Source organism: Cynocephalus volans, chromosome 8 (genome assembly GCF_027409185.1).
Source record: "Cynocephalus volans isolate mCynVol1 chromosome 8, mCynVol1.pri, whole genome shotgun sequence".
NCBI lineage: Eukaryota > Metazoa > Chordata > Mammalia > Dermoptera > Cynocephalidae > Cynocephalus > Cynocephalus volans.
In genome coordinates this window covers 26035234-26060794 of record NC_084467.1, presented here as the reverse complement: position 1 = coordinate 26060794, position 25561 = coordinate 26035234, and the positions used below count along the sequence as shown (strand labels likewise).

General features: G+C 37.2%; 1 protein-coding gene across 5 annotated transcripts in view; it reads right to left on the bottom strand.

Moving 5' to 3' along the window:
- Positions 1-3873: 3873 nt before the first annotated feature.
- S100PBP (S100P binding protein) overlaps positions 3874-25561 on the bottom strand; it is a 37201-nt gene continuing 15513 nt past the window's right edge. For all 5 annotated transcript variants that reach the window (XM_063105064.1, XM_063105061.1, XM_063105065.1 and 2 more), the window contains 2 exons: positions 8550-8637; positions 3874-6580 (listed from right to left, as the gene is read on the bottom strand). In XM_063105064.1, coding sequence (XP_062961134.1) covers positions 6472-6580; positions 8550-8637 — 197 coding nt within the window. In that variant the 3' untranslated portion in view covers positions 3874-6471. The remainder of the gene's footprint in view (positions 6581-8549; positions 8638-25561) is intronic.

Sequence of the window (25561 nt, the reverse complement as noted above, 5' to 3'; positions counted from 1 at the left end):
CAGAGAGCTGAAAGCCATCACCCAGTGACCACCCCTTCTAGTCTACAAGAGTTCTCAAGGCTGTGTCGGCCACTGCTCTGCTTTGCCCACGTGTGGGAGCACAGGGGAGGAGAGACAGGATAAAGGGCAGACATCAGCAATACTAAGGGCTTCCTCATGGGAAGGCATGAGGCTCTACTCATTGTCTTGTGACTTCCATCCCTGCTGAATGGAGCTGCAAGGCCAAGGCTCCTTAGGGGAGAGGTCCTTACCTCTGATCCAGTTAGAGCAATAACCATTTTTTAAATGTAAAATAAAAAGACAAATGAAAAGGCACATCCTTGTCTTCTGGTAAATGCCTAAATGTTGCCCTCTTTTTCTGGCAGTTGGCAGCAAGTCAGGATGTGTGGAGGAGGGCGTCAGTTCTCCCTCTCCATTTTGGCCTGCAGCTTCTTAGGGACATGCCTGCCAGCCAAGCTGGAGTTGGAAGGGAAATCTCGAACAGATGGGGGTGCACGTGTAAGAGAAGAAAATAACTGCTCCGTCATCCTATTACTGAGGCTCCCCCAAACTGAGTTAGGCTGCCTCACTGCATAGGTATGCAGGCTGGTACTCAGTTTTTAAAACAAGGGGTTTTCCCTTCTGGATGGGGCTGGGTGCTTTCCCTGGCCAAAGGAATGCAATTCTTGTTTCTCCCCAGGGCAAAGAAGGAAGTGAAAAGGAACTACAAAAGCTGCTTTCAATAGCTCAGTATTCACAGCCTGCTGTTCTGGGCTGTTAAAGAAACATCATTATGATCCCAACAGCAGGCTGAAAGGTAATGATGCCATTAGGCAATGAGCAAACCAGTAAATGGGGCACCTCGAACATTCCTGTCCAGAGCCAGGAAGAGCTTGGGGAGAAAATGTCAGTTAAGCAGGGCTTACAGCAGACTGTTCTGGAAGGTCCTGAAAGTAGAGGGAAAACAGGTCTTAGAGGGAAGGTGGGAAAATAGGAAACTGATTAGCACACAGAACTCTAAGCCAAACCTCAGGAGGCACTTCCTAGGCCTTCTGTGCCCATCTAGTGGCAAATGATGGAGAAGCCAAGTCAGCATTAGGTATACGTAGTTGTCAGTGGGGCTCAGGGAGCTTTGCTAATGGGGGTTTCCTGTCTTCAGCTAAATCTGTGCTTGTAGAACATCATAAAGGGTATGAGGGAGGAGTAGCAGACAACACTCCTGGCTTAGATAAAGCTCCATTCCCTTTAATTATCTCCATAAACTCCCAAGTTCTACAAAGATTGAATTTTTCCTGAATCAACTGTAGTTGCAAGGTCGAACCCTACAGCTGTGACTTGGGATGTGGTCCTTTCACCACCACTCAAGATCCGCAGAGATTGCTCACAACTTTCAAAGGGCACAGGCAGGTCTTTCAGACCAAGAGGCCCGTGGGAGGAATGCCAAAATGAGAGGTAGGAGACCCTGTCTTGTAATAACGTAACACCTCAGGAAAGTTACTTCTCTGAGAGTAGGCCTTGGTTTCCTTACCTGCCAAAAACGGGTTAAAAAGGATTCCCAGCTAGAGTAGGAGCCAAGGGGTGTGCTCCTAGGAACTAGAAGGAAACCTCAGGGTTGCAAGGCAGACAGACTAGTGAATGTTTCTGGAGCAGGAGCCCTTTTCTCCTCCTACTCCTGTCCCCTCAACACCTAGCTTTTCAGTATGGTCCTTCTCTAGACTCCATATTTAAGATCACCATTTCAACCCTTTACAGAAATATGTAACATCTCACCAATCCATTCACATGATATTTCAAGACTTCTACTTTATTTCTTACCCTCTTTAAACCTATTTGACAGTTTTTGGATTTTGCTTTTAAGAAGCCTCTAAGAAGAAATTGCTTCGGGCCGGCCCGTGGCTCACTCGGGAGAGTGCGGTGCTGAGAACACCAAGGCCCCGGGTTCGGATCCCATATAGGGATGGCCGGTTCGCTCACTGGCTGAGCGTGGTGCTCACAACACCAAGTCAAGGGTTAAGATCCCCTTACCAGTCATCTTTGGAAAAAAAAAAAAAAGAAGAAGAAGAAATTGCTTCCATAAATGGGACACCCTGCCCAACCCCCACCCTCCCAACCAGCTCCAACCCCACCAAGCTCTATCGGTACAAAATATTCCCAAACCTTCAAATGTGGCTTGAAGCTAAGTTGAAGGAGATCTTTGTACACAAGTAGTTCCTTAGTGATACACTTCAGGACTATCACTTGGATGGCTTTAAAGGTTATGCAGAAGATTACATTCCACCCCCTTCTCAATGGGGGAAGAATGGGGAGGGCCAGGTTTTCTGTGTATGGCATGTTCCAGTTGTCATAGGGGAAGGACAGGTGGGTGGGGAGGAATGACAAGGCAGGAGGTTGTTCATTAAAGAATTCCACCACTGACCAGCTGATGCTTCCTGTGACAAGTGAAAATTTTTTTCCTGACAGGTGCTCAGGCATACAAAGCAAGCACACCCTAGGGTCAATTTAGGAATAATTCTTTTTTCTTTTAGAAAACCAGGACAACAGGTTGGCTGGTTAGCTGGGTCGGTTAGAGTGCAGCCTTATAACACCAAGGTCATGGGTTCTGATCCCAGTACACACCAGCCGCCAATAAATAAATAAACTTCATTTTTAAAAAAAAAGAAAGAAAGAAAGAAAGAAAAGAAGGACAACACTAAGAAAAGCAGGGAACTCTTTCTAGTTTTAGATGGTTGGGTTTTTTCTTCCTATAAAAGCTAAAATGGGCTGGTTAGAGAATGAGCCCATTCTTTTTAGAAAAGGTCCATTTCTCCTTTTCCTCCTCACTTTTCCATAACGTAAAATGAACTGTGGGTAAGGAACATCATTAGTTCAGAGAATTCAGCGTGGTCTCTGAAACTTTGGTTCCTACAGTAGTCACACATTGCTAAAAAGGAAGTTAAGTAATAACCATACAAAGGATCATCTATACCTGACGGGAACAAGATGGATATGTATAGATCAAGAGTACCTTAGATTGAGACAATATCAAAGAGCTGAGTACTCAGCAAATTTATATTGAGCCTTTTGCCTGGACTCAGAATATGTATTTTGTCTAAAATAATATATACAACAAAACTTACAGAACACCAGGCCAGAAAGCCTGTCCAAACATGTTCCTACTTGTTTTTTTAGTGTGGGTTGAGATTTTAGAAGCACTGGCTAATATAGGTGACAATCTATTATTGCCTTCCCTTTTATCCTTGCTTCTGGGTGTAAGTCTAAGAAGCTTAGGTTCACTAAAGGGATCTAAGGAATGCTGTGTCTCCCACATCTACCCACACTTATCCAACGCTTACTTTAGGTTTGAGGAGCAGCAGTTTCTGGAGAAGTTGGGTTAAGAACCATCATTAATTTTGTACTATCGGTTCTGGTTTCTCATATTTCCTTCAAAGTTATAATGCCCCAGCATAGCACAGCTTCTTCCTTAATCAGTGCTAGTTCTGGAGAAGCAGAGACATGGATGCCAACCACACAGCCATGGGAAGGAATGTGAGGCCATGCCTGCCTGATCAGGGATGAGCCACCTTTTCCCTCTGCAAAAATGGCAGCACAGTGATATTTTAGGCTCTCCCTATGTCAGGCTCCTGACATGCACCATATGTAGCAGCAAATCCCAATCAATTTCAACATTTCTTAACTGCTGGAATGCCTTTCTCAACACTGTGACTTACCCTCAAAAGAACAGGGAGCAAGCACCCTCTCCTCAGTGCCACATTCTACTAACTGCCACGCCCTCCCATACATACCCCACTAACCTACCTATGCAAAGGAGCAAGGCAAATAACCCTCCTCCAAAGCCCACAATAGACAGCCACATAACATACGCCACTCACAAGAACTTTTATTTCTTTTTAATGACATTAAACACAACTGTTACAAGGGAAAAAATATGATAAAGAGGAGGCACCAAACTTCAGTTTCATAATTGATCCTGACAACAACACAAGTAAACCCGGGCCTGTAATAGATGCGAAACTACAGGTTATTTCAGGCTCCTTACTTACAAGTAAACTATGTAAGCAGCACATTTTTACTCTGCTTTGTCAAGACTCTTGTGAGAATGTCATCATGGATGAAGAAAGCTAGGTGAGGCCATTAAATGCACATAACCCTTATTCAAATAAAAAATACACCAAGAATCCCACCTGAAATATTAGACTTAGAGGCCAACACCAAATATAAGAGATATGCAGCTTTGAAAAGAGATTAAAACTCCAGATCCTACCCACTACCATCTTTAAGGCGAACATGCCAAATGAGTTTTCTTTGGCTTTCTTTTTTCTTCTTAAAGAATACCTAATGTTAACCACTAGAGAACAGCTCTCTCCTCCTCCAGTCCAACAGATTTAATTAAGCTGCTAAAACTTTGGAAAAACAGAATTATTTGAGCTAAGAGGAAATGTGATTGTCACATTTTCTAGTTAACCTGTCACTCATTTGATTTGGCAAAGGCAATGCTGCCATTACACATTCAGTCTTAAACCTTCCTGTACCAGGAGGGCTGGAACATGAGTCTTATATTTTTGCCTAAGCAAAGTTCTCTCCCTTTAGTCCTCAAGTTATCTGTGGGAAACTAGACAGCTGCAATGCTAGCTATTCCAACTACATTTAATTTTAATTATGCTGTGGTCCCATAGGTGTATGTCTGGCATGTCTCACTCCATCAAGCTACTTTAGAGCAGCCTGGAGAAGTGACTGACGTAGTAAATGCCAATTATGCCAACTGAAATAATAGATTTTGACTATTGCCTTGAACAGAACTTCTCAGTTGCATTTTGGCCCCATAATCTAAACCAAATGTCCAAGGAAAAGAAAATCCTGGACTGGATAAAACTGTAAACATTTAGGAATATCCATCCAAATTTACGGGTGCTTGAATGACCAAGCTTTTCCCAAGTCAGTTTCTAAAGTGGGGCATGATGTTTAAGATGGGTTACTCACATACTAAGGTAGGGCTGATGAAACAAAACCATACAGAAGCTACAGCAACTATGAACAACCTTCAAAGAGAATGAACAACAGTAGCAGACTGCAAAACCTCCCAAAATGATGTCTAGAGCTGTGTATAGAGTGAGAATAACAAACTCCTAAGACACCCATTAAGACAGATGCACAGTCTGTCAACTTTAGTTAGAATACTAATCTTTAAGATCAGGTAATGCTTTTGTGCATAGGCCTAACCACAACTATATTATCAGCACCGCACTCTCCCGAGTGAGCCACAGGCCGGCCCCGAACCACAACTATATTAGACTCTCTTTAGCAGTAATGTGAAACTATACGTCAGGAGCTTGACCAAGTGAGGAAATGGTAACATCCAGGGTCTAAAGGCACCTCTTGTTAACCAATAATGGAGACAAAAGAATGCCTCTCCAAAATCTCTGCCACAGGATGGAGACTCCCTGATTAACACCCATACTTGATACTTCAAGTTCAGCAGATGAAAGTGAAAACCAACTGACTCTTCAGTGGCAATGGCCTGTCCCAGAATCAAGACTCTGGGTGGGCAGCTCTTCAATGGAGAGAGCAGGGGGGCCGTTCTGAAGAGGCATATCCATGTCTAACAGGATACAGGAATACCACCGATAGACACTTAAGAGTCAGGGTGGTAACTAAGGGTGGAAAAAAGAGAAGGAAAATCCTTGAAGAAGGGCAGAGGAGACAATCAGTCACAAGACCATAAGGTATTCAACAGGGGTCAGTCAGCAGTCTTCTGTCAGAGTTAAGATGTGTAAGATTTGTAAACACTACTATGCAAATTAAGTTTAACAAAGAATGAAAAAAACAAAGCTAAAAAAATAAATAAAGGGAGCTAGTAGGTACACAAAGGAGAGGAGAGAACTTAATAATTTTTATCTGTCCTTTCAACAGGATTTTTCTCCTTCTCCATCCTACTTAGTGTGTCCTGGATTGCCAACTTTAAAATACTGACAGGTATTCAGAGATTCAAATAAGAAAATAAGAGGGGTTGTTAAGTGACTTATATCCATTCACAAGTCTTTGGTAATAATTAACACTGGCTTGTAGCCAGGTAAAGAATCTCTTCCATACGGGAGATTAAAAAATTACTTCTTTTGGGCAGCAGAAGTAGACTTCACCTCTGCATAAAGGTGGGTGCTTTGCTTAAGCCTGGGTGTTTGTTTTGGCTTTATGCTGGCTTTCAGGAGGCAGTCACCTTCAATTTAAATTAAAAATTAAAAAATGATATCAACTTAACACTGCTTACACATAGACAGACACACACACATGCACAAAATCAGTAGGGACCTCATACAAAAAAATTCAAGTCAGCAATGGGCATTTCCAAAAGGTAACAAATTCTTTAAATAAAAATCTTGTGAAAAATAAAATTAAAAACCTACATAGCATGAAACAGTGGAAGAAAATGAGATTCTGCTCTAGACAGGACCCTGGATAGGGAACATCATTGCTGATGCGATGAGCAAATGGACTGTACTAGAAGTCTGGGAGACGCTGGAACCGATGGTGGCTTCGCATGTTCCTGTCAACCCATTGAGTCAGACTGTATCTTTGCAGAGGTTTCTGTCGGAACCGGGCATAGTTCCTATTGAGAGAGAGAATAAAAACAGTAAAGATGTTTCAGGTGGAATGGCTCTTTGTATATGAAAAAGGCAGCACAATTATTTTAATAGTATCTTTATTTTTGGAAATCAGATATTAATTTTATATTTCAATTGTCATAATTTTAGAAATTTTATACTATTTCATTTTCATGAAAGCTACATCATAAGTGTTATTTCCTTCCAAGTTCCAAAGCCACCTAATTCCCACATTATTATGGTGATATATGCCACATACACAATGTTCAAAGGAAAACTAATATATAATAATGTTTAAGTAGGAAAAAAAGTTTCTCTCCTCAGAAGCTTTTAGAGCAGGATCTATATTTCATTGCTTGCGTCAGACCTGTACCTACAACAGCACCTCCTTGTCTGACATAGCTCAAGTTTGCTTAGGACACAGAAGTTAAAATTAGAATAAAATTCCCAGAGAAGGTAAGTCATCATGTGAATATCACATTGCAGGTTAAGAGACTGAGCAATTAATAGTATAGACCAAAGTTTCTTTCCTTTTTTTTTTTGCTGGCTGGTACAGGGATCAAACCCTGGATGTTGGTGTTATCAGCACCATGCTCTAACCAACTAAGCTAATCAACCAGCTTCAAAGTAAAGTTTCTTGAGAGACTCCTTTAGTCATGTACTGGGCTGGGGTTCTGAGTAAGATCCTCTGAGATAATTTGATCTCATTTTCAATTCCAAAACTGTTCCTAATAACCACCTGGAAAGCTTTTTAAAGGTATGGATTCTTGGCCCCTCCCTCCCCCAGACTTAATGACTTAAACAATCCGTGGAGTCAGGGCCTGGACACCTGCATTTTTAGTTATTTCCACAGGTAGTTATGAAGAATAGCCAAGGTTGAAAATAATTATAACAGTACCTGACATTTATCTATCCCTATAAGCAAGTACTTGCTGAATTCTTTAAACTCAATTTAAACTTTAAATTCTTTCATCTCACTTAAAGCTAGTGACAATCCTACAGGAAAATACTCTCTTTAACTCCTTGTACAGGTAAGGAAACTGAGCCTCAGGTTAAATAACTTACCCAGAGTCATATAATAAAGGAAAGGAAACTAGATTTGAATTCACATCTGACTCTAGAATTTATCTAATAACAATTACACTACACTGCTTTTCTTTCTAAGAACTGCTGTGATTTTGGCAACTATAGAGGAAACTTGAATGTAAAGGCCCTGAAGGGGGGCGGGGCATGTCTTACATGTTTAAAAAATAGCAAGGAAGCCATTATGACTAGAGCAGAGTGAGCAAGAGGAAGAGTAGTAGATGAGTTTGGTGAGCCTAGGCCAAAACATATAGGCCTTTGTAGGGGATTGTGAGGATGGGAAGATGTGAGATGGGAAGCCCCTGGAAAATACTGGGCAAAGAAGAGAATCTGATTCATGCTTTAAAAGAATTTCTGCCTGCTGAGTTGAGAACAGTAGACATGCAAGGGTAGAAGCAGGGAGACCATTTAGGAGACTTGCGATAATCCAGGTAAAATGATGAGACTTGGTCAGATTCTGGATATATATGTAGAGTCTATAGGATTTGCTGATGGACTGACTATGGGGTGAGAGAGAAAGGAATCAAAGATGACTTCAAGGTTTCTGAGTAACTGAATCAAAGTAACTGAATAAATCTGTAAAGCCACACTGCATCAAGAATCTAGATTTCAGAACTGGAAAGGTCCTTTGACATCAATTAATCCAACATCTTCCTTTCACTGATGCAAAGACCACAGAAGTGAAGTGACTTGATCAAAATCATATACAGCTAGTTAAAAATTGCAAAGCTTGTCTTAGAACCCAGGTTTCCTGAATTTCAGTACCGTTCTTACTCCATTATACTGCATTGCTTCTTTTTCCACCTCTGGAATTAAACAATTACAACCCCAACTCCCCACCACATTCCTCCTGCAGCCAAATTCTACCCTTTTCCTCCCTCTTCTACTCACCGCATGGTGAGGTCCGATGGATGCTGCCATTTTGAGTTCGGCATATGATGAACTTGATCCATCAAGGCACATAGCTCCCCGAAGGGACCTGTGATACAGAGGGATCTGTGGTTAGGAAGCAGCTGAGTGAACTACTATGTCAGCCTAGGTCAAAGCATGTGCTTTCAGGGAAAGAGAAAACAGGCACTGGTCCCAATAACATTTACTTATGATTATCATAAGCAGTCAGCACAAAAACTACAAGCCTGAGTAGGGAGATCACTCTTGGATGATGATGGTGAAGAAATAATGGCAGCCACTATTAATTCATTCAACATTTATTAGCTCCTACAATGTGTGAGGAACCCTACTTGTTCCTAGGAATATGGCAGTGCACAAAACACTGTACTTGCTACTCAATGAAGTTTATACAGGAGACAGGTGATTCCAAAATGATGTGATAAATGTAGGAGAAATACAGGCTGCTATAGAGACTGTGGGGTAGGGGTTAAGGAAAGCCTCCTTCAGGAGTAAACTACAAACAAGGATCTAAAGGATTACAGAAGTTATTGAGGTAAAGAAGGGTAGGAAGTTGGGTGTCTAACAGAAAGAGTTAACACAAAGGCCCAGAGACAAAAGACAGCAAAAATACATTCAAGAAACAAGAGGAATTTAGAACAGATGGAGGTGGGCGCTCTTTGCTAACAAGAAAAAATTGCTAGAGGAAATTTCTCAAATATCTGGGAAACTGGCAGTGTACTAGGCTCTTTACGTTATCTTATTTTATTCTAAAAGAATATCTTATATGGAGACAGAAGTTATTAACATCAGTTCAGAGATGGGAAACTATGGTTTAGGGAGGTGAATTTGCCTTAAATGCTTAATACCCCAGGTTTCAACTAGCTCCAAAGTGCCACCACGCTCTTGCCACTATGCAATCATGCTAATTTTGCACATAAGGGCTGAGACAGGCTGAAACCCAACAGAAGCAGGAAAAAACACTAGTTAGAAAATAATTTCCCTTGACCAGTAGTTGTAAAATTTTAACATGCATCATAATCAGATGGAGGTAAACAGATTGCTGGGCCCCAACCCTAGAGTTTCTGATTATGTAGATCTGGTGTGGGGCCTGATAATTTGCATTTCTAACAAATTCCCAAGTAATGACGATGATGCTGGTCTAAGAACCACACTTTGAAAACTACTGCCCTAGACAGTAGAGACCTTTCTTTAAGCAAGCTTACACATTTCTCATTATCTTATCTATTATGCTTTCAGGTACAAAGAACAGCCTAGCTAGGCTATAGACCCTCTTATCAAGTTCTAGTAAAGATAACTTATAGGACCAATTTAAAGAAGCAGAGCTGTGCAGAAAAAGTATATATTTGGACTTATGCAGACTTGAGTTAAAATTCCAATCCAGTCACTAACTAGCTCTGTGACCCTGAGCAAATCATTTCATGTCTTCAAGCCTCACTTTACTCATATGTGAGAAGTGAACGATAATACTATTTAGCTTGAAACTGGGTATTAGGAATATTGTATATAAAAGACCTAGCACACACCAGGTGTGAAGTGAGTGGTAGCTATTATTATGGTATTATAGCCTTAGACCTGTTAGCTTGCAAAGATTTTGCAAATCCTGTGACAATCAACCACCTTCTTTTTGTAAGAAAACATGTTTATTAAATGGATCCATCTACACATAAACTATGACAGGTTTCATAGCACTCAGAAATTTTTTTCTAGGGCCGACTCCCGTGGCGCACTCAGGTGAGTGCAGCGCTGGGAGCACTCCCGCCGTGGGTTCGGATCCTATATAGGGATGGCCGCTGAGTGTGGTGTGGCCGGTCACAAAAAAAAAAAAAAAAAAAGAAAAAGAAAATTTTTTTCTAACCATAACAAGATAAATACTTTTCAGGAAAAATTTGGATTCATTACATTAAAACTAAAAGTTTCTGTGTGGTCAAAATAAAAAAAACACAACCAAGGGTGAAAGATAATTGATAAAATGAAAAATGTATTTGAAACATTTGGCAAACATTTAATGTCCGTTTTCTGCAAAGATAAGTCTCTTCATTAAAAAAAAAGAGGTCAAGGAAGGACATGAATAGGCAATTCACAAAAGTAATATAAATGACCAATAAACACAATGAAAAGAAATGTTCAATCTCACTAATATGTCAAAAAGGAAACTCTCACTCCTTGGGAAAGAAATATAAATCAGAAATGAGTTTCCCATTTAAGGGAAGTAGCTCTTGATTAGAAAATTCCTTGTCTGCTGGATTTGTTAAGCTAAAATAAAAAGTCTCAATTCAAATGCTTTTTCTACACCCTACTTTTCATACTGGTAGCACCACATTCCCTAAATGCCCCCCAAACTTTATTTCAGGGGTGGAGGGAAAATCAGCTTTGTAAAAATTTCAAGATACATTTTTCCTGCCAAAGTATTACCAAAGGCAGGCCGGCAACATATGGAAATTCTGTGTTCATCAAAATGAAACCACAAGATTATCTGCAGGCCATGTCCTTCAGCTCACTAATCTCTTACCACCTGGATTCTACAAAATTGCCTTGGCAATGGTGGCTATAAGTCACCATTAGTGTAAAGATATACTATAAACCTCCCTCAAAGAAATCTATTCAATTTATTTATTTATTTACTTTAAAGATTACCAGTAAGGGGGATCTTAACCCTTGACTTGGTGTTATCAGCACCACGCTCAGTCAGTGAGCAACTGGCCATCCCTATACGGGATCCAAACCCGTGGCCTTGGTGTTATCAGCACCTCGGGATCCAAACCCGTGGCCTTGGTGTTATCAGCACCTCACTCTCCCGATGAGCCACCGGCTCGCCTGAAATCTATTCAATTTAAATGAAGAGAAGAAAGAGTAGCCAGTTTGCCCAAGGAGCCTAACATTCAACCATTCAGCTGCTGGGAATCAAAATCTAGCAGCAGCAATTTATACAGCACTTACCATATATCAGGCTGTACTATGTGTTTTACATATATCAACTCATTTATTGTTTACAACAATCCAATAAACTATCTTTCCCATTTTACAAACAAAACTATAAAAAACTATAAAGAAACTGAAGCACAGAAAAGTAATTTGTCCAAGGTCACACAGCTAGTGACAGAACTAGAATTTCAACAATGTAACACTATCATATGGTTGAGTTTCCTTAAAAAAATTTCTGGAAATGACATTTCATAGTTGAGATTAGAAAGCAAGAATCATAGGGCCGACCTCGTGGCTCACTCAAGGAGTGCAGCAGCACTGGGAGCGCAGCGGCACTGGGAGCACAGCGGCCGTGGGTTCGAATCCTATATAGGGATGGCTGGTGTGCTCACTGGCTGAGCGCGGTGTGGATGACACCAAGCCAAGGGTTACGATCCCCTTACCGGTGCCCCCCCGCCCCAAAAAGCAAGAATCATATTGCAGTATGTCTCTTGTAAACCCAGTTGGTACCTAGCATAGTGCCAAATAAACAAGGACTCAATAATAATTAGGTCTCAGCTCATAAACAAAGAAATGTTAGTTTCCATTAGCACTAAGCACTTCCTGTTGGACTAGGGTGATCCTTATTATTAATAAGATTTAATGATCTAAATATAGTGGGAGCTAACATTTATCAAGCACCTTTCATATGCCAGACACTTTGCTAACTACTTTGCATGTATCCTATCATTTAATTCTAATAGTCAGAGGAAGCAAATACCATAATCTCCATTTTATTCATGAGTAAACTAAAGCTTACTTAGAAAAGATTCTCATCTATCATCCAGTAAATGAGAAAGCCAGATTAAAACCTAGGTGAGGCTAATAATCTAAAACCTTATTTCAGCTCATAGTTTCTCTCTCTTCTTCCTCCAAATATAGAGATGCTAAGAAGAATGGAAACATTTAAATTTTCTCTTCCTTTCATAGTGTCTAACAGATGGGCTTTCTTGGACCAACAATCAGTACCATGGGCTTATTTTAAATTGTGGCTAAAAGGTGGTAAAGACTGTCCTTTGTTTTGTGACTAAGAATGAAATTAGGAGGGGAAAAAAAACCCAAAATATTTTGGGAATGAGATCAGTAATTCATCTAAACCTTAATCTATAAATATCAAGCTGACTTGTTTGGCGGAAAATCCAGTTTAACAACTGTCCTTAACAAATTCAAAGTGAATCAATTGTTGTATCATAATGGAAAAGAATGGGGTAATGCTGAGTTCCTGCTATGCCAATTCTGACAGGTTTAATAGGTCACATACTTTGTGTCACATGACCCTACTCAATCAAGTATGGCACATGACTAAAGAAGAATCTCTGGGCTGGCTAATGACCTAGAAGGTGGCCTGGCACTAACAGGTCATTAAGTTAGTCAATCAGATACTCTCTTTTGGAATGTGAATGTGAGTTTTAGTAATGAGAACAAGAGAGAACAGCACACAGGCAGGGTTCGAGAAGAGAACAGTCACTTGAGATAGCTAGCTAATAGGGAGTAGCAGAAACACTTTGGCCACAGAGACAGATAAGGTTAGGGAAAACCTGAATAGAGAACAAAGGCACCCATTTCTGAGGGAGCATGGGGCTTGGCCCTACGGCTGCTTCTTTTCTCTATGAGGCTTGACTATATCATTGAGAGTCTAATCTTCATCTTTTCCTATAAATCCTTAAACTCAGTTTCTTAAAGGCAATTGTAAAATACTTAATACAGGGGAGGGAATGGAGAAGAAAGGAAAGAAAATATGTGCTACAGGAGGCAGGGGCTATTGCTTTTATAAATAGATTAACAAAATAAGAATAAAAAGAAAAAAAGTAGAAAGCAAGAATGCAAATGTGTCACCTCTAGGTCAACAAAATTGCGATGATCTAGTATAAATCTTGACTGATTTTCCTTGCAGGCAAAGCAAAAAGTAAAAGAAACAGGAATTATTATATAACTCACTTCTGAAGTGATATATTATACAGGAAATACTGAGTGATATATGAATGTCCACAACAGTCCTGGCAAATGCAGAAGCAGAACTGACATAACCACTGTTGCTTATGATCTTCAATAAAAGTCAAAGCAGAGATTTCTACTTCCAGCCAAGATAAATGGGGGATTTAATTTCCCGTTGTCAACAACTAGAAGCTGGGCAAAATATATGAAACAACTGCTTTCGGACTACTCAAACTGTAATACCCGAGGGAAGAGTAACAACTGAGGTGAGCCCTGAAACTTCTTATGAGTCTATGAGTCTATAATTTCTCAAAATAAAAAGTTTTTTTTAAATGAAGAGAAAAATAAATACTCTAAAAATAAACAAAAACAGAGACATCATTACCAGTAGACCCACACTACAAGAAACATTGAAAGAAGTCTGTCAGGAAAAAACAAAAAAAAAACAAATGGAAACTTGGATCTATGGAAAGGAATCAAGGGCATTAGAAATTAAGAGTAAATATAAAGGACTAGTTTCCTTATTTTAAAAAATGTCTTTAAAAGATAATTGACTGTGGGGCTGGCAGGTTAGCTCAGTTAGTTACAGCATGGTGTTACACCACCCAGGTCAAGGGTTTGGATCCCTGAACCTACCAGCCACCAAAAAACCCAAAATCAAACAAAAAAAGATAATTGACTATTTAAATTTAAAAATAATGGGCCGGCCCCGTGGCTCACTCGGGAGAGTGCAGCGCTAGGAGCACAGTGGTGCTCCCGCCGCGGGTTCGGATCCTATATGAGCAGACGACACCAAGCCAAGGATTGTGATCCCCTTACATGTCACAAAAGAATAAAATAAAATTTAAAAATAAAAATAAAAATAAATAAATAAATAAATTTAAAAATAATAATGCATTAAAAGGTTTATAATATATGTATATAAAATGAAAACAATAGCACAAAAAAAAACAGAAGGAAGATTTGGAAGTATCTTGTCAGGGCCTTACTTTACATATTAAGTAATACATTATTTCAAGGTAGACTGCAAGAAATTAAAGCTGCATATTGTAAAATATAGAGCAATAGTTCTCAAAGTGTGTCTAAGGATCCCTGAGAGTCCCAAGCCCCTTTCAAGGCTTCACAAGGTCAAAATAATTTTCGTAACAACACTAAGATGTTATTTGTCTGTTCCACTTGCATTCTCTCAGAAGTGTATGGTGGAGTTTTCTGGAGGCTATATGACATGAAATGGAATGCAGAATCACGTAAGATAATACAACAGTCTCCTATTAAGCCAGACATTAAAGAGATTGGTAAAAATATAAAACAATGTTATTCTTCTCTGTAAATTTGTTTTTGTCTGAGAACATTATTTTAAATAAAACTATATTATTTATATTAACATGCAGTGGGTTTATTCTTATTTTAAAATATCAATAAATATGATAACAATTTATCCGTTCTAACTTTTAATGTGGTTGAATATGGGTAGATAAAACCCACCAAACAAAAGCATTTTCAGGTCCTCAATAAAAGTGTAAACAGGGCTGGCCAGTTAGCTCAGTTGGTTAGAGAGCCACCTTGTAACACCAAGATCAAGGATTCATATCCCTGGACTTGCCAGCTTCCAAAAAAAAAGTGTAAATGCATCCTGAGACCAAAAACTTTGAGAACTACTACCCTAGAACAACGACTTAAAATTCTACAAAGAAGGAGTCTGGCCAGTTAGTTCAGTTGGTTAGAGTGTGGTGTTATAACACCATGGTCATTGGTTCAGATCCCCTTACTGGCCAGCCACCAAAAAGAAAAAAAAAAAAACAAAGAGGTATAGGTAGTAAGTCAAGTGTGGAGATAAAAATAGAATACTAGAAAATACTCAAAAATAAAAAATAAAGAGAGCCAGGAAAAGATGAAAGAAGAAACAAAGAACAGACAAACAGAAAACAAGCAGCAAGATGGCAGATTTAAACCCAACCATACTGGATGTACATTAAATGTTAATGGACTAACACTCCAGTTAAAAAACAGACTGGAAAAAAGGAAGATGTAACTACATGCTATCTTCAAGACGTGTACTTTAAACATAAAGACATGGATAGGTTAAAAGTAAAAGGATGAAAAAACATATCATGCAAACGCCAGTCAAAAGAAAGCTGGAATGACTATAGTAATACCAAAGTAGACTCCAAAACAAGGAATATAACTAGTGGTAAAAAGAGACAGTTCATAATGATAATGGGTTCTGTTTATCGGGAGGATATATAATATTCCTAAATGTATGCATCCAATAACAGAGTTTCAAAATCCATGAGGCACAACCTGACAGAACTGAAAGGAAAAACAAATATGAACACTCCTCTTTATTAAAAAAATCTGTAAGGATATAGAATTGAACACCATCAACCAACAAAACCTTACTGACATTTATAGAACACTCCACCCAACTTCAGAATATGAGGGGTCTTCAAAAAGTTCACGGAAGGATTCATATTATCTTTTAATTCTATTTTTCATGAATTTTTTGAAGTGCTTTCCTGTACATTCTTTTCAAAAGCACATGAAACATTCACCAAGACAGACAACATGCTGGGCTATAAAGTAAGTTACATACAGAGTACTCTGACCAAAACAGAATTAAACTAGAAATTAATAATAGGAAGCTATCCAAAAATCCCCAAATATTTGGAATTTAAACAACACACTTCTAAATAACTCAGAGGCCATAATTTTTTTTTTTTTTTTTTTTTTTAAAAGATGACCGGTAAGGGGATCTTAACCCTTGACTTGGTGTTGTGAGCACCACGCTCAGCCAGTGAGCGAACCGGCCATCCATATATGGGATCCGAACCCGGGGCCTTGGTGTTATCAGCACCGCACTCTCCCGAGTGAGCCACGGGCCGGCCCAGAGGCCATAATTTTAAACATACAAAAGTTACCATATAAATAAAATATAATGGTAATTCAAGAAAAGGACCTGAAGATTTGCAATATCTGACTAGTGCATTTGTTAAGTACAAGTAGAAAGAGGACAATATTGGTCAGAGCAACTGAAGACTGACTTTAATTACCAGGAAACAAACAAAAAAAACCCAATGAGTATTAGAATTACCTTGAGAAGTTATATGGTTTATGCATTTGCATATATATATTTACATTAAAAAGACCCAGTAATATTTACTCAGAAATACAAAATAAAAAGTGAAATCCAGAAAAAATAATAAATAATTCATAGGCCAAAGAAGAAATCTCAAGAACAATTAGAAATTACTTCTAACCAAATGAAAATGAAAATGAAAATATAACATACCAAAATTTGAGAGATGCAGCTAAGCAGTGCTTAAAGGGAAACCTGTTGCTTTAAATGCTCACAGAAAATAGGTCTTAAATCAATGCTCCAAGCTTCCACATTAAAAAGCTAGAAAATAAGAGTAAATTAAAGCCAAAGTAAATAGAAAAAAAGATATTAATTAAAATAAGTGACAGTTGTTTAGAGGGTGGTATTACAACACCAAGGTCAAGGGTTCAGATCCTTGTTCTGGCAAGCCACCAAACAATAAAAAAGTGAAAAGAATAATGAAATAGAAAACATAATGACCAAAAACAATATAGAAATATGAAACTAAAACCTTACTTGGAGGGGAGGGAGACAGAATTAATAAAGTTGATAAACTTCTAACTACACTGTTCAAGAAAAAGAAAAGACACAAATTACCAATATTAGGAATGAAACAGCGAACATTACTACATATCCTACAGTAATTAAAGGAATAGTAAGAAATATTATGAACAATTTTGTGTCAATAAATTCATCAACTTAGATGAAATGGACAAATTCCTTGAAAAACACAAATTATCAAAATGGACTCAGGAAGATAAATACTGAAAAGTGCTATGTCTATTATATCTTTAATTAAAAACCTTGCCAAAAAGAAAACTGGCCCAGATGGCTTCATTGATAAATTCTATCAAACACTTAAGAAAAAAATAATACCAATCTTAACATAAACTAAGAAAACACTTCCCAATTCATTTTACAAAACCAGCATTACCATGATACTTAAACTAGAAGAAAACATTACAGGAAAACTAAAGACTAATATTTTTTATGAACAAGAAACAAAAACCCTTAAAAGAAAGTGTGAGGGTACTTCAAAAAGTTCATAAAAAGGGCCAGCCTGTGGCTCACTCGGGAGAGTGTGGTGCTGATAACACCAAGGCCATGGGTTCGGATCCCATATAGAGATGGCCAGTTAGTTCACTGGGTGAGTGTGGTGCTGAAAACACCAAGTCAAGGGTTAAGATCCCCTTATCGGTCATCTTAGGAAAAAAAAAAAAAAAAAAAAAAATTCATGAAAAGATTCATATTACCTTCTAATTCTATTTTTGAAGTACCCTCATATTAGCAAATCAAATAAAGACCAAGTGAGTTTATCCCAGGAATACAAGTTGGCTTAATAGGTAAAAATCAAAAAACATAATGCACCATAATACAGAATAATAGAGAAACACCATATGACCTTCTAAAAAAGTGCAGAAAATGCATTTGACAAAATTCACCACTAATTCATGATAAAAATTCTCATCAAACTAAAACAGAATGGCAACTTCCTCAACCTGATAAAGGGTATCTATGATAAACCTAAAGGTAATATCATACTTAACGTACTAGAGGTCCCAGCCAGTGTAGTAAGGCAAGAAAAAGAAATAAAAGGCTTATAAATTGGAAAGAAAGAAACTAGCTTTATTTGCAGATAATATTACCATTTAACAGCAAATTCTAAGGAATCTATATAAAAAGTAAGCAAAAGTTATAGGAAAATTTAGCATGGTTTGTAAGATATAACATCAAAATGTAAACATCAATTGTATTTCTATATGCTAGCAATGACCAACTGGAAATTAAAAAATTTTAAATAACCATTTAAAATAACATTAAAAAGCATAAAATACTTATGAGTGAATTTAACAAAATATATATAAGACCTATACAATAAAAACTATAAAACATAGCTAAGAGAAATTAAAGACATAAATAAATGGAGAAGTATATTATGTTCATGAATTGGAAGGCTCAATATTGTTATAATGTCAATTCTTCCCAAACTGATTTATAGATTCAATACAATTCCAATGATATACTCAGCAGGCATTCTGAACAGACTGACTGATTTTTTTTAAAAAGCCAATTCTAAGAAGATTTTTTTTTTTTAAATTATGGAAATCTAAAGGATCAAAAAAAACCTTCAAGACTTACCAAATTCTACTAATCAAGACAGTGTGATATTGGCATAAGGACAAAATATATATATATATATATATACACACATATATATATCAATAAAACAGAATAGAATTCAGAAATAAACACATGGAAAGAATAATCTTTTCAACAAATGGTATTAGAACAACTAAATAGCCATGAACCTAAGCCTTTGCCTTACACACATCACAAAAATTGTATAATCACTTTGGGAAACAGTTCAACAGTTTCTTGTAAAGTTAAACAAAAACTATATGAATCAGTAACTCCTAACTCCACTCCTAATTATTTACCTTAGAGAAATGAAAATACATGTCCACACAAAAACCCAATATTTATCAATGCTTTATTAATAATTAGCCCAAAACTGGAAACACAAATGTCCATCAACAAGTGGCTAGATTAAACTGAGGCATATTAATAAAAGGAAAATTCAGCAGTAAAAGTAAAGAACTATTGATACAAGCAACAACATGGATGAATCTCAAAAACATTATCCCAAGTAAAAGAAGCCAGACACAAAAGAGAACTTACTGCATGATTCCATTTACAAATCTAATCTAAGTAATCAAAAAGAAACAAGCGCTTCCCCAGGGCTAGGGTAAGGGTAGGGACCATACTGACTGGGATAGAGCCCAAAGGAAATTTTTGGGGTGGTGTGAATGTTCTATCAGTTTTGATTGTTGTGACATCACAGGTGTATACATTTGTCAAAATGTACACTTAAGAGTGCGGCCCTGGGAGCGCGGCAACACTCCCGCCGCGGGTTCGGATCCTATATAGGAATGGCCGGTGCACTGCCTGGCTGAGTGCTGGTCACGGAAAAAGACAAAAAAAAAAAAAAAAAAAAAAAAAAATGTACACTTAAGATGGGTGCATTTTATTTCATATAAAGTATGCCTTAATAAAGTTGATTTTAAAAAAAAGTCAAGGCATACTTCCAGTAAACATAGTAGGCTGACTGCATGAGTTTATCTCTTCTTGCTCCTAAGATCCCTCAGTAAATTAGAAGTTTTAAATCAATGATCTCAGCAACCATCTAAAGAAATTTTTAAAAGAGCAAATGAAACCCAAAGTAAGCAAAAGAAAGGTAATAATAAGTATCAGAATAGAAACCAATGAAATAGAAAACAGAAATTTAGGGAAAAATCAATGAAATAAAGTTTTTTTTCTAGGTTTGGCCAGTTAGCTCACTTGGTTACAGCGTGGTGCTGATAACACCCAAGGTCAAGGGTTCGGATCCCTGTATCAGTCAGCCACCAAAAAAAAAAAAAAAAAAAATCTGATTTTTTAAAAAGAAGATTAATAATGTTGATAAAATTTTAGCTAGACTGATTAGACGAGAGAAGATACAAATGACCAATATCAAGAATGGGAAAGGTAACATCACGACAGATTTTACAGATAATAAAAGGCTAGTAAGGGAATATTACCAACTTTATACCAATAAATTTGACAATATATATGAAACAAATTCCTTGAAAGACACAAATTACCAAACGTCACCCAAGATGATACCAATTCTTCTATACAAATTCTTTCAGAAAATTGAAGAGAAGAGACTTTCCAATTCAGTCTGTGAGGACAGCAGTACTCCAATACCAAGACGAGACAAAGAGATTACAAGAAGAGTACAGACCAATATCTTTCATGAATACAGATATAAGAATTCTTAACGAGATTTTAGCGTATCAAATCCAACAATATTACAAGGAGACCAAGCAGGAAATGCATAGGACCAGGAATGCAAGATTGATTTAACACTGGAAAAGTCAAATAATATAATTCTCTACATTAATAGAATTTTTAAAAACCCCTACTATATGATCATCTCAATAGATGCAGGAAAAGCATTTGACAAAATCCAATATCCATTCCCAATGAAAATTCTCAAACTATAACTGGGATAGAACATTCAAAAGCTGGGGCCGGCCCGTGGCTCACTCGGGAGAGTGCGGTGCTAATAACACCAAGGCCCCGGGTTCGGATCCCATATACAGATGGCCGGTTTGCTCACTGGGTGAGCGTGGTGCTGACCACACCAAGTCAAGGGTTAAGATCCCCTTACCTAAGGTCATCTTTAAAAAATTAAAAAAAAAAAAAAAAAAAAGAACATTCAAAAGCTGATAAAGTGTATCTAAGAGAAACCTACAGCTAACATAACAGTTAATGGTGAAAGACTAAATCTTTCTCTCCTGAGATCAACAAGATGAAGATTTCAATAATTGTACTCAACACTGTAGTGGAGGTTCTGGCCAGTGCAATAAGGCAAGAAAAGCAAATAAAAGCCATCCAAGTTGAAAAGGAACAAGTAAAAATATCTTTATTTGCTGACAACATGATCATCTATGTAGAGAACTTGATGGAATCTATACAACAGTTACCAAAACTAAGTGAATTTAGGAAGAATACAGAATACAAGACTAATATATAAAAATCAATTGAACTTCTGTATACTAGCAATAAACAGATGTTGAAATTTTAGGGCTGGCTGGTTAGCTCAGTTGGCTAGAACATGGTGCTGATAACACCACAGTCTAGGGTTCAATCTCTGTTCCAGCCAGCTGCCAAAAAAAAAAAAAGATAAGTGCTTTTTACAAAAGCATCACAATATGAAATACTCAGGAATAATTCTAACAAAAGATGTACAAGATTGTACACTAAAAGCTATAAAATATTGCTGATATAATTAAAGAATTAAATAAATTAAGATATATCCTGCTCATGGATCAAAACACTCAGTATTAAGATGTTAATATTCCCTCAACTTTATCTTTTTTATATAGATTTATATAGATTTCTTATTTATATAGTGCAATCCTAATCGAAATCCCAGCAGGCTTCTTTTTTTAAAAGAAATTGATCAGCTGATTCTAAAATTCATATGAAAATGCAAAGAATCTGTAATAGCCAAAACAACTAAAAATAAGATGAATGGTACGTATTTGTCTTTTTTTCTGGATACCTGATTTTTCTAGAGACAACTGATTTTTGACAAAAGACATAAAGGCAGGGCCAACCCCATGGCTCACTCGGGAGAGTGCGGCGCTGGGAGCGCAGAAGCGCTCCCGCTGCAGGTTCGGATCCTATACAGGGATGGCCGGTTCGCTCACTGGCTGAGCGCGGTCACAAAAAAGGACAAAAAAAAAAAAAAAAAAAAAGACACAAAGGCAATGCAATGGAGAATGGATAGTCGTTTCAACAAGTGATTAAAAAACTGAATATCTGCAAAAAAAAAAAAAAAAAAGCCCACTTTGATTCACATCTTACATCATATACAAAATCAATTCAAAATGGATCGTAGATCTAAAAGTAACACCTACAGCTACAAAACTTCTAGAAGAAAAACACAGGAGATTTTTGTGACCTTGGGTTAGGCGAAGATTTCTTAGATACCACATGATAGCATAATCCACAAAACCTGATTAAACTTACTTCATCAAAACTAAGAATTTTTGTTCTTTGAAAGACACTGTTAAGAGAATGAAAAGACAAGCCATAGACTGGGAGAAAATATCTGCAAATTACTTATGTGGCAAAGGACTTGCATTCAGAATATATTTAAAAAACTCTCAAAACTCAATTTAAAAAATAACCCAGTTTACAGAATGGGGAAAAGACATCTCACCAAAGCAGATATACAGATAGCAAATAAGCACCTGAAGAGATACTCAACATTATTACTCATTAGGAAAATGCAAATGAAAAACACAGTGAGATATCATTACACTTACATTGGAATGTCTAAAATGAAAAATATTGACCACTTTACACCTGTTAGGATGGCTCCCATCAAAAAACAGAAAATAAGGGCCGGCCCATGGCTCACTCGGGAGAGTGTGGTGTTGGTAACACCAAGGCCATGGGTTTGGATCCCTATATAGGGATGGCCGGTTTGCTCGCCTGGGAGAGTGTGGTGCTGACAAAACCAAGTCAAGGGTTAAGATCCCCTTACCAGGCATCTTTAAAAAAAAAATAAAAAACGTAAAATAACAAATTTTGACAAGGATGTGGAGAAATTGGGACCCTCGTGCATTGTTGATTGGAGTATAAAATGGTGCAACCACTGTGAAAAAGAGTTTGGCAGTTCCTCAAAAGATTAAAAATAGAATTACCATACAATCCAGCAACTCCACTTCTGGTTATATAAGAATTGCAAGCAAGGTCTCAAAGAGATATTTGTAGACCCATATACAGTATTCACAGGAGCTAAAAGGTCAGAGCAACCCAAGTGTCCATTGCTGGATGAATGAACAAGCAAAATGTGGCACATATATACACTGGAATATCATTCAGCCTTAAAATTAAGGAAATTTTGACACAGGCTACAACATGGATGAACCTTGAGGACATCATGCTAAATGAAATAAGCAAGTCACAAAAAGACAAATTCTGTATGATTCTACTTATGTGAGGTACCTAGAGTAGTCAAATTCATAAAGACAGAAAGTAGAATAGTGATTGCTAGGGACTGAGGAAAGAGGGGAATGGGAAGTTATTATTTATTGGGTATAATTTCAGATTTGTAAGATGAAAAAGTTCTTGAGATGGAGGGTGGTGATGGATTCACAACAGTATGAATGTACTTAATACCACTGAACTGTACACTTTAAAATGGTAAACAAACAAAAGCATATCCAAAGATGTGTACACAAATGTTTCTAACAGCTTTATCTGTAATAGTCAAAAACTGGAAACAACACAAATGTCCATCAATAGGTGAACAGATAAAAAATGAATGTGATATATCTATATAATGGGATACTACTCAGCAATAAAAAGGAATAAACTATTGATATGCAACATGGATAAACTTAAAAATAATTATGTTGAGAAAAAGAAGCAACGCTCAAAATAGAGAGCACATTCTGTAGGATACCATTTACATAAACTGTAGTGACAGAGTATCAGTCACTAGGTTGCCTGGGGAATGGAGGGGCAGAGAAAGGCAAAAAGGAGGAATTACAAAGGTACACAAAGAAACTTTTGGGTCTGATATGTTTATTATCTTTATGGTGGTGATAATTTCATGGGTGCATACAAATGTCAAAACTCAACAAACTGTATACTTAAAATATATGCAGTATATTGTATTTCAATTATAATTCAAAAAGGAAAAGTATCTTCAGAGAATATAAGAAATTAATTCATAAAATAACATGATATGAAAAAGAAACAAGACAGGAAATAACTGTTGGAAATCATAAATGTAAATATAGAAATGAAGACGTCAAGAACTGACTGGTTAGCTCAGTTGGTTAGAGTGTGGTGCTGATAACACCAAGGTCCAGGGTCTGATCCCTGTATTAGTCAGCTGCCAAAAAAAAAGTCAATAAAAGGATAGAAAGAAAAGGTTAAGAAAATATCCCAAAAAGCAGAATAGAAAGAAAGACAGAATAAGGAAAGAAAAATATAAGAGACTTAGAAGATCAATCCTTAAAGATTCAATATCTTTTAGGAGTTCTTGAAAAAACAGAAAATACAGAGAGAAAATAATTATCAACTAAAAAAACCCAAAAAACTGCAAGAAACTCTCAGAACTGAAAGATATATGCCCAGATTAAAAGGCCCACTGAATACCTTTTATAAGGAATGAAAGGGGAAAAAAAGACCAGCACCAAGATATCTCAATAATTAGTACAAAATTTTAGAATACAATGGATAAAGAGAAGACCCTAAGAACTTCTAGAGAGAAAAAGAGGAAAAGAGAAGTCAGATATAAAGGAATAAAAATTAAACTGATAACAGACTTCTTAACAGCAACACTGAATGTATACCTTCAAAATTTTGAGGAATAAATATATAAATAAAATAAATTAAAAAATAACAAAATAACAAAAAAAATAAGGGACTGGCCAGTTAGCTCAGTTGGTTGAAGTGTGGTGTCATAACACCAAGGTCAAGGGTTTGGACCCCCATAATGGCCAGCCACCAAAAAGAAAAAAACCAAAATTCTGAGGAAAGATGATTTTCAATTTAGGAGTCTATACCAAACTATAGAATAAAGACATTTTCAGATATGTAGGGATCCAAAAAACTTATCTCCTCTGCATCCTCTCTTAGAAATTCCTACAGGATGTATTCTATTAAAACCAAAGATCGAGAAAGAGGAAGAAATGGGATCCAGGAAACAGGATTCAACCCAGGAGGGCAGCAAAGGGAAATCCTAGCATAATAGCTCTGTAGCAGGGCTGGAGAACAAGGAGTGCAGATTGGAACAGAAGCTTTAGGAAGATCTCCAGAAAAAAATTAAAAAGGAGTTGATAGATTACTGGGTATGTTTGAACATTTACAGGGGAAGAGGGAGAACACTGAAAAGAATATAAATTGCATTGGTAAAAAAAATTAAGGATAAATTCATTTGTAGTTTTAAAAAAGTGAAGCAATTAACAACTCCAGAAAGACAAACAATTCAAGAAAGAAAATGAAACCATAGTATACCACTTGGTTTTGCAGTGAACAATATTTACTTAGTTATAACACAAACAATGACTACTGATTTAATACAAACTAGGACAGTTACTATCAAAAAAGCAGAAATAACATGTTGTGGCACAGATGGGGAGAAATTTGAACTCTTGTGCACTGTTGGTGGGATTGTAAAATGGAGCAACTGTTGTAGAAAACAGTATGGACGTTTCTCAAAGAATTAAAAATACAACGACCATATAATCCAGCAAGACACTTCTGGATATACTGAAAAGCAAGAGTCTGAAATAAATATTTGTAGATCCATGTTCATAGCAGCACTATTTGAGAAGCAACCCAAATGTCCATCAACAGATGAATGGATAAACAAAATGGGGTATACATATACAAAGGAATATTATTTAGCCTTTAAAAGGATGGAAAT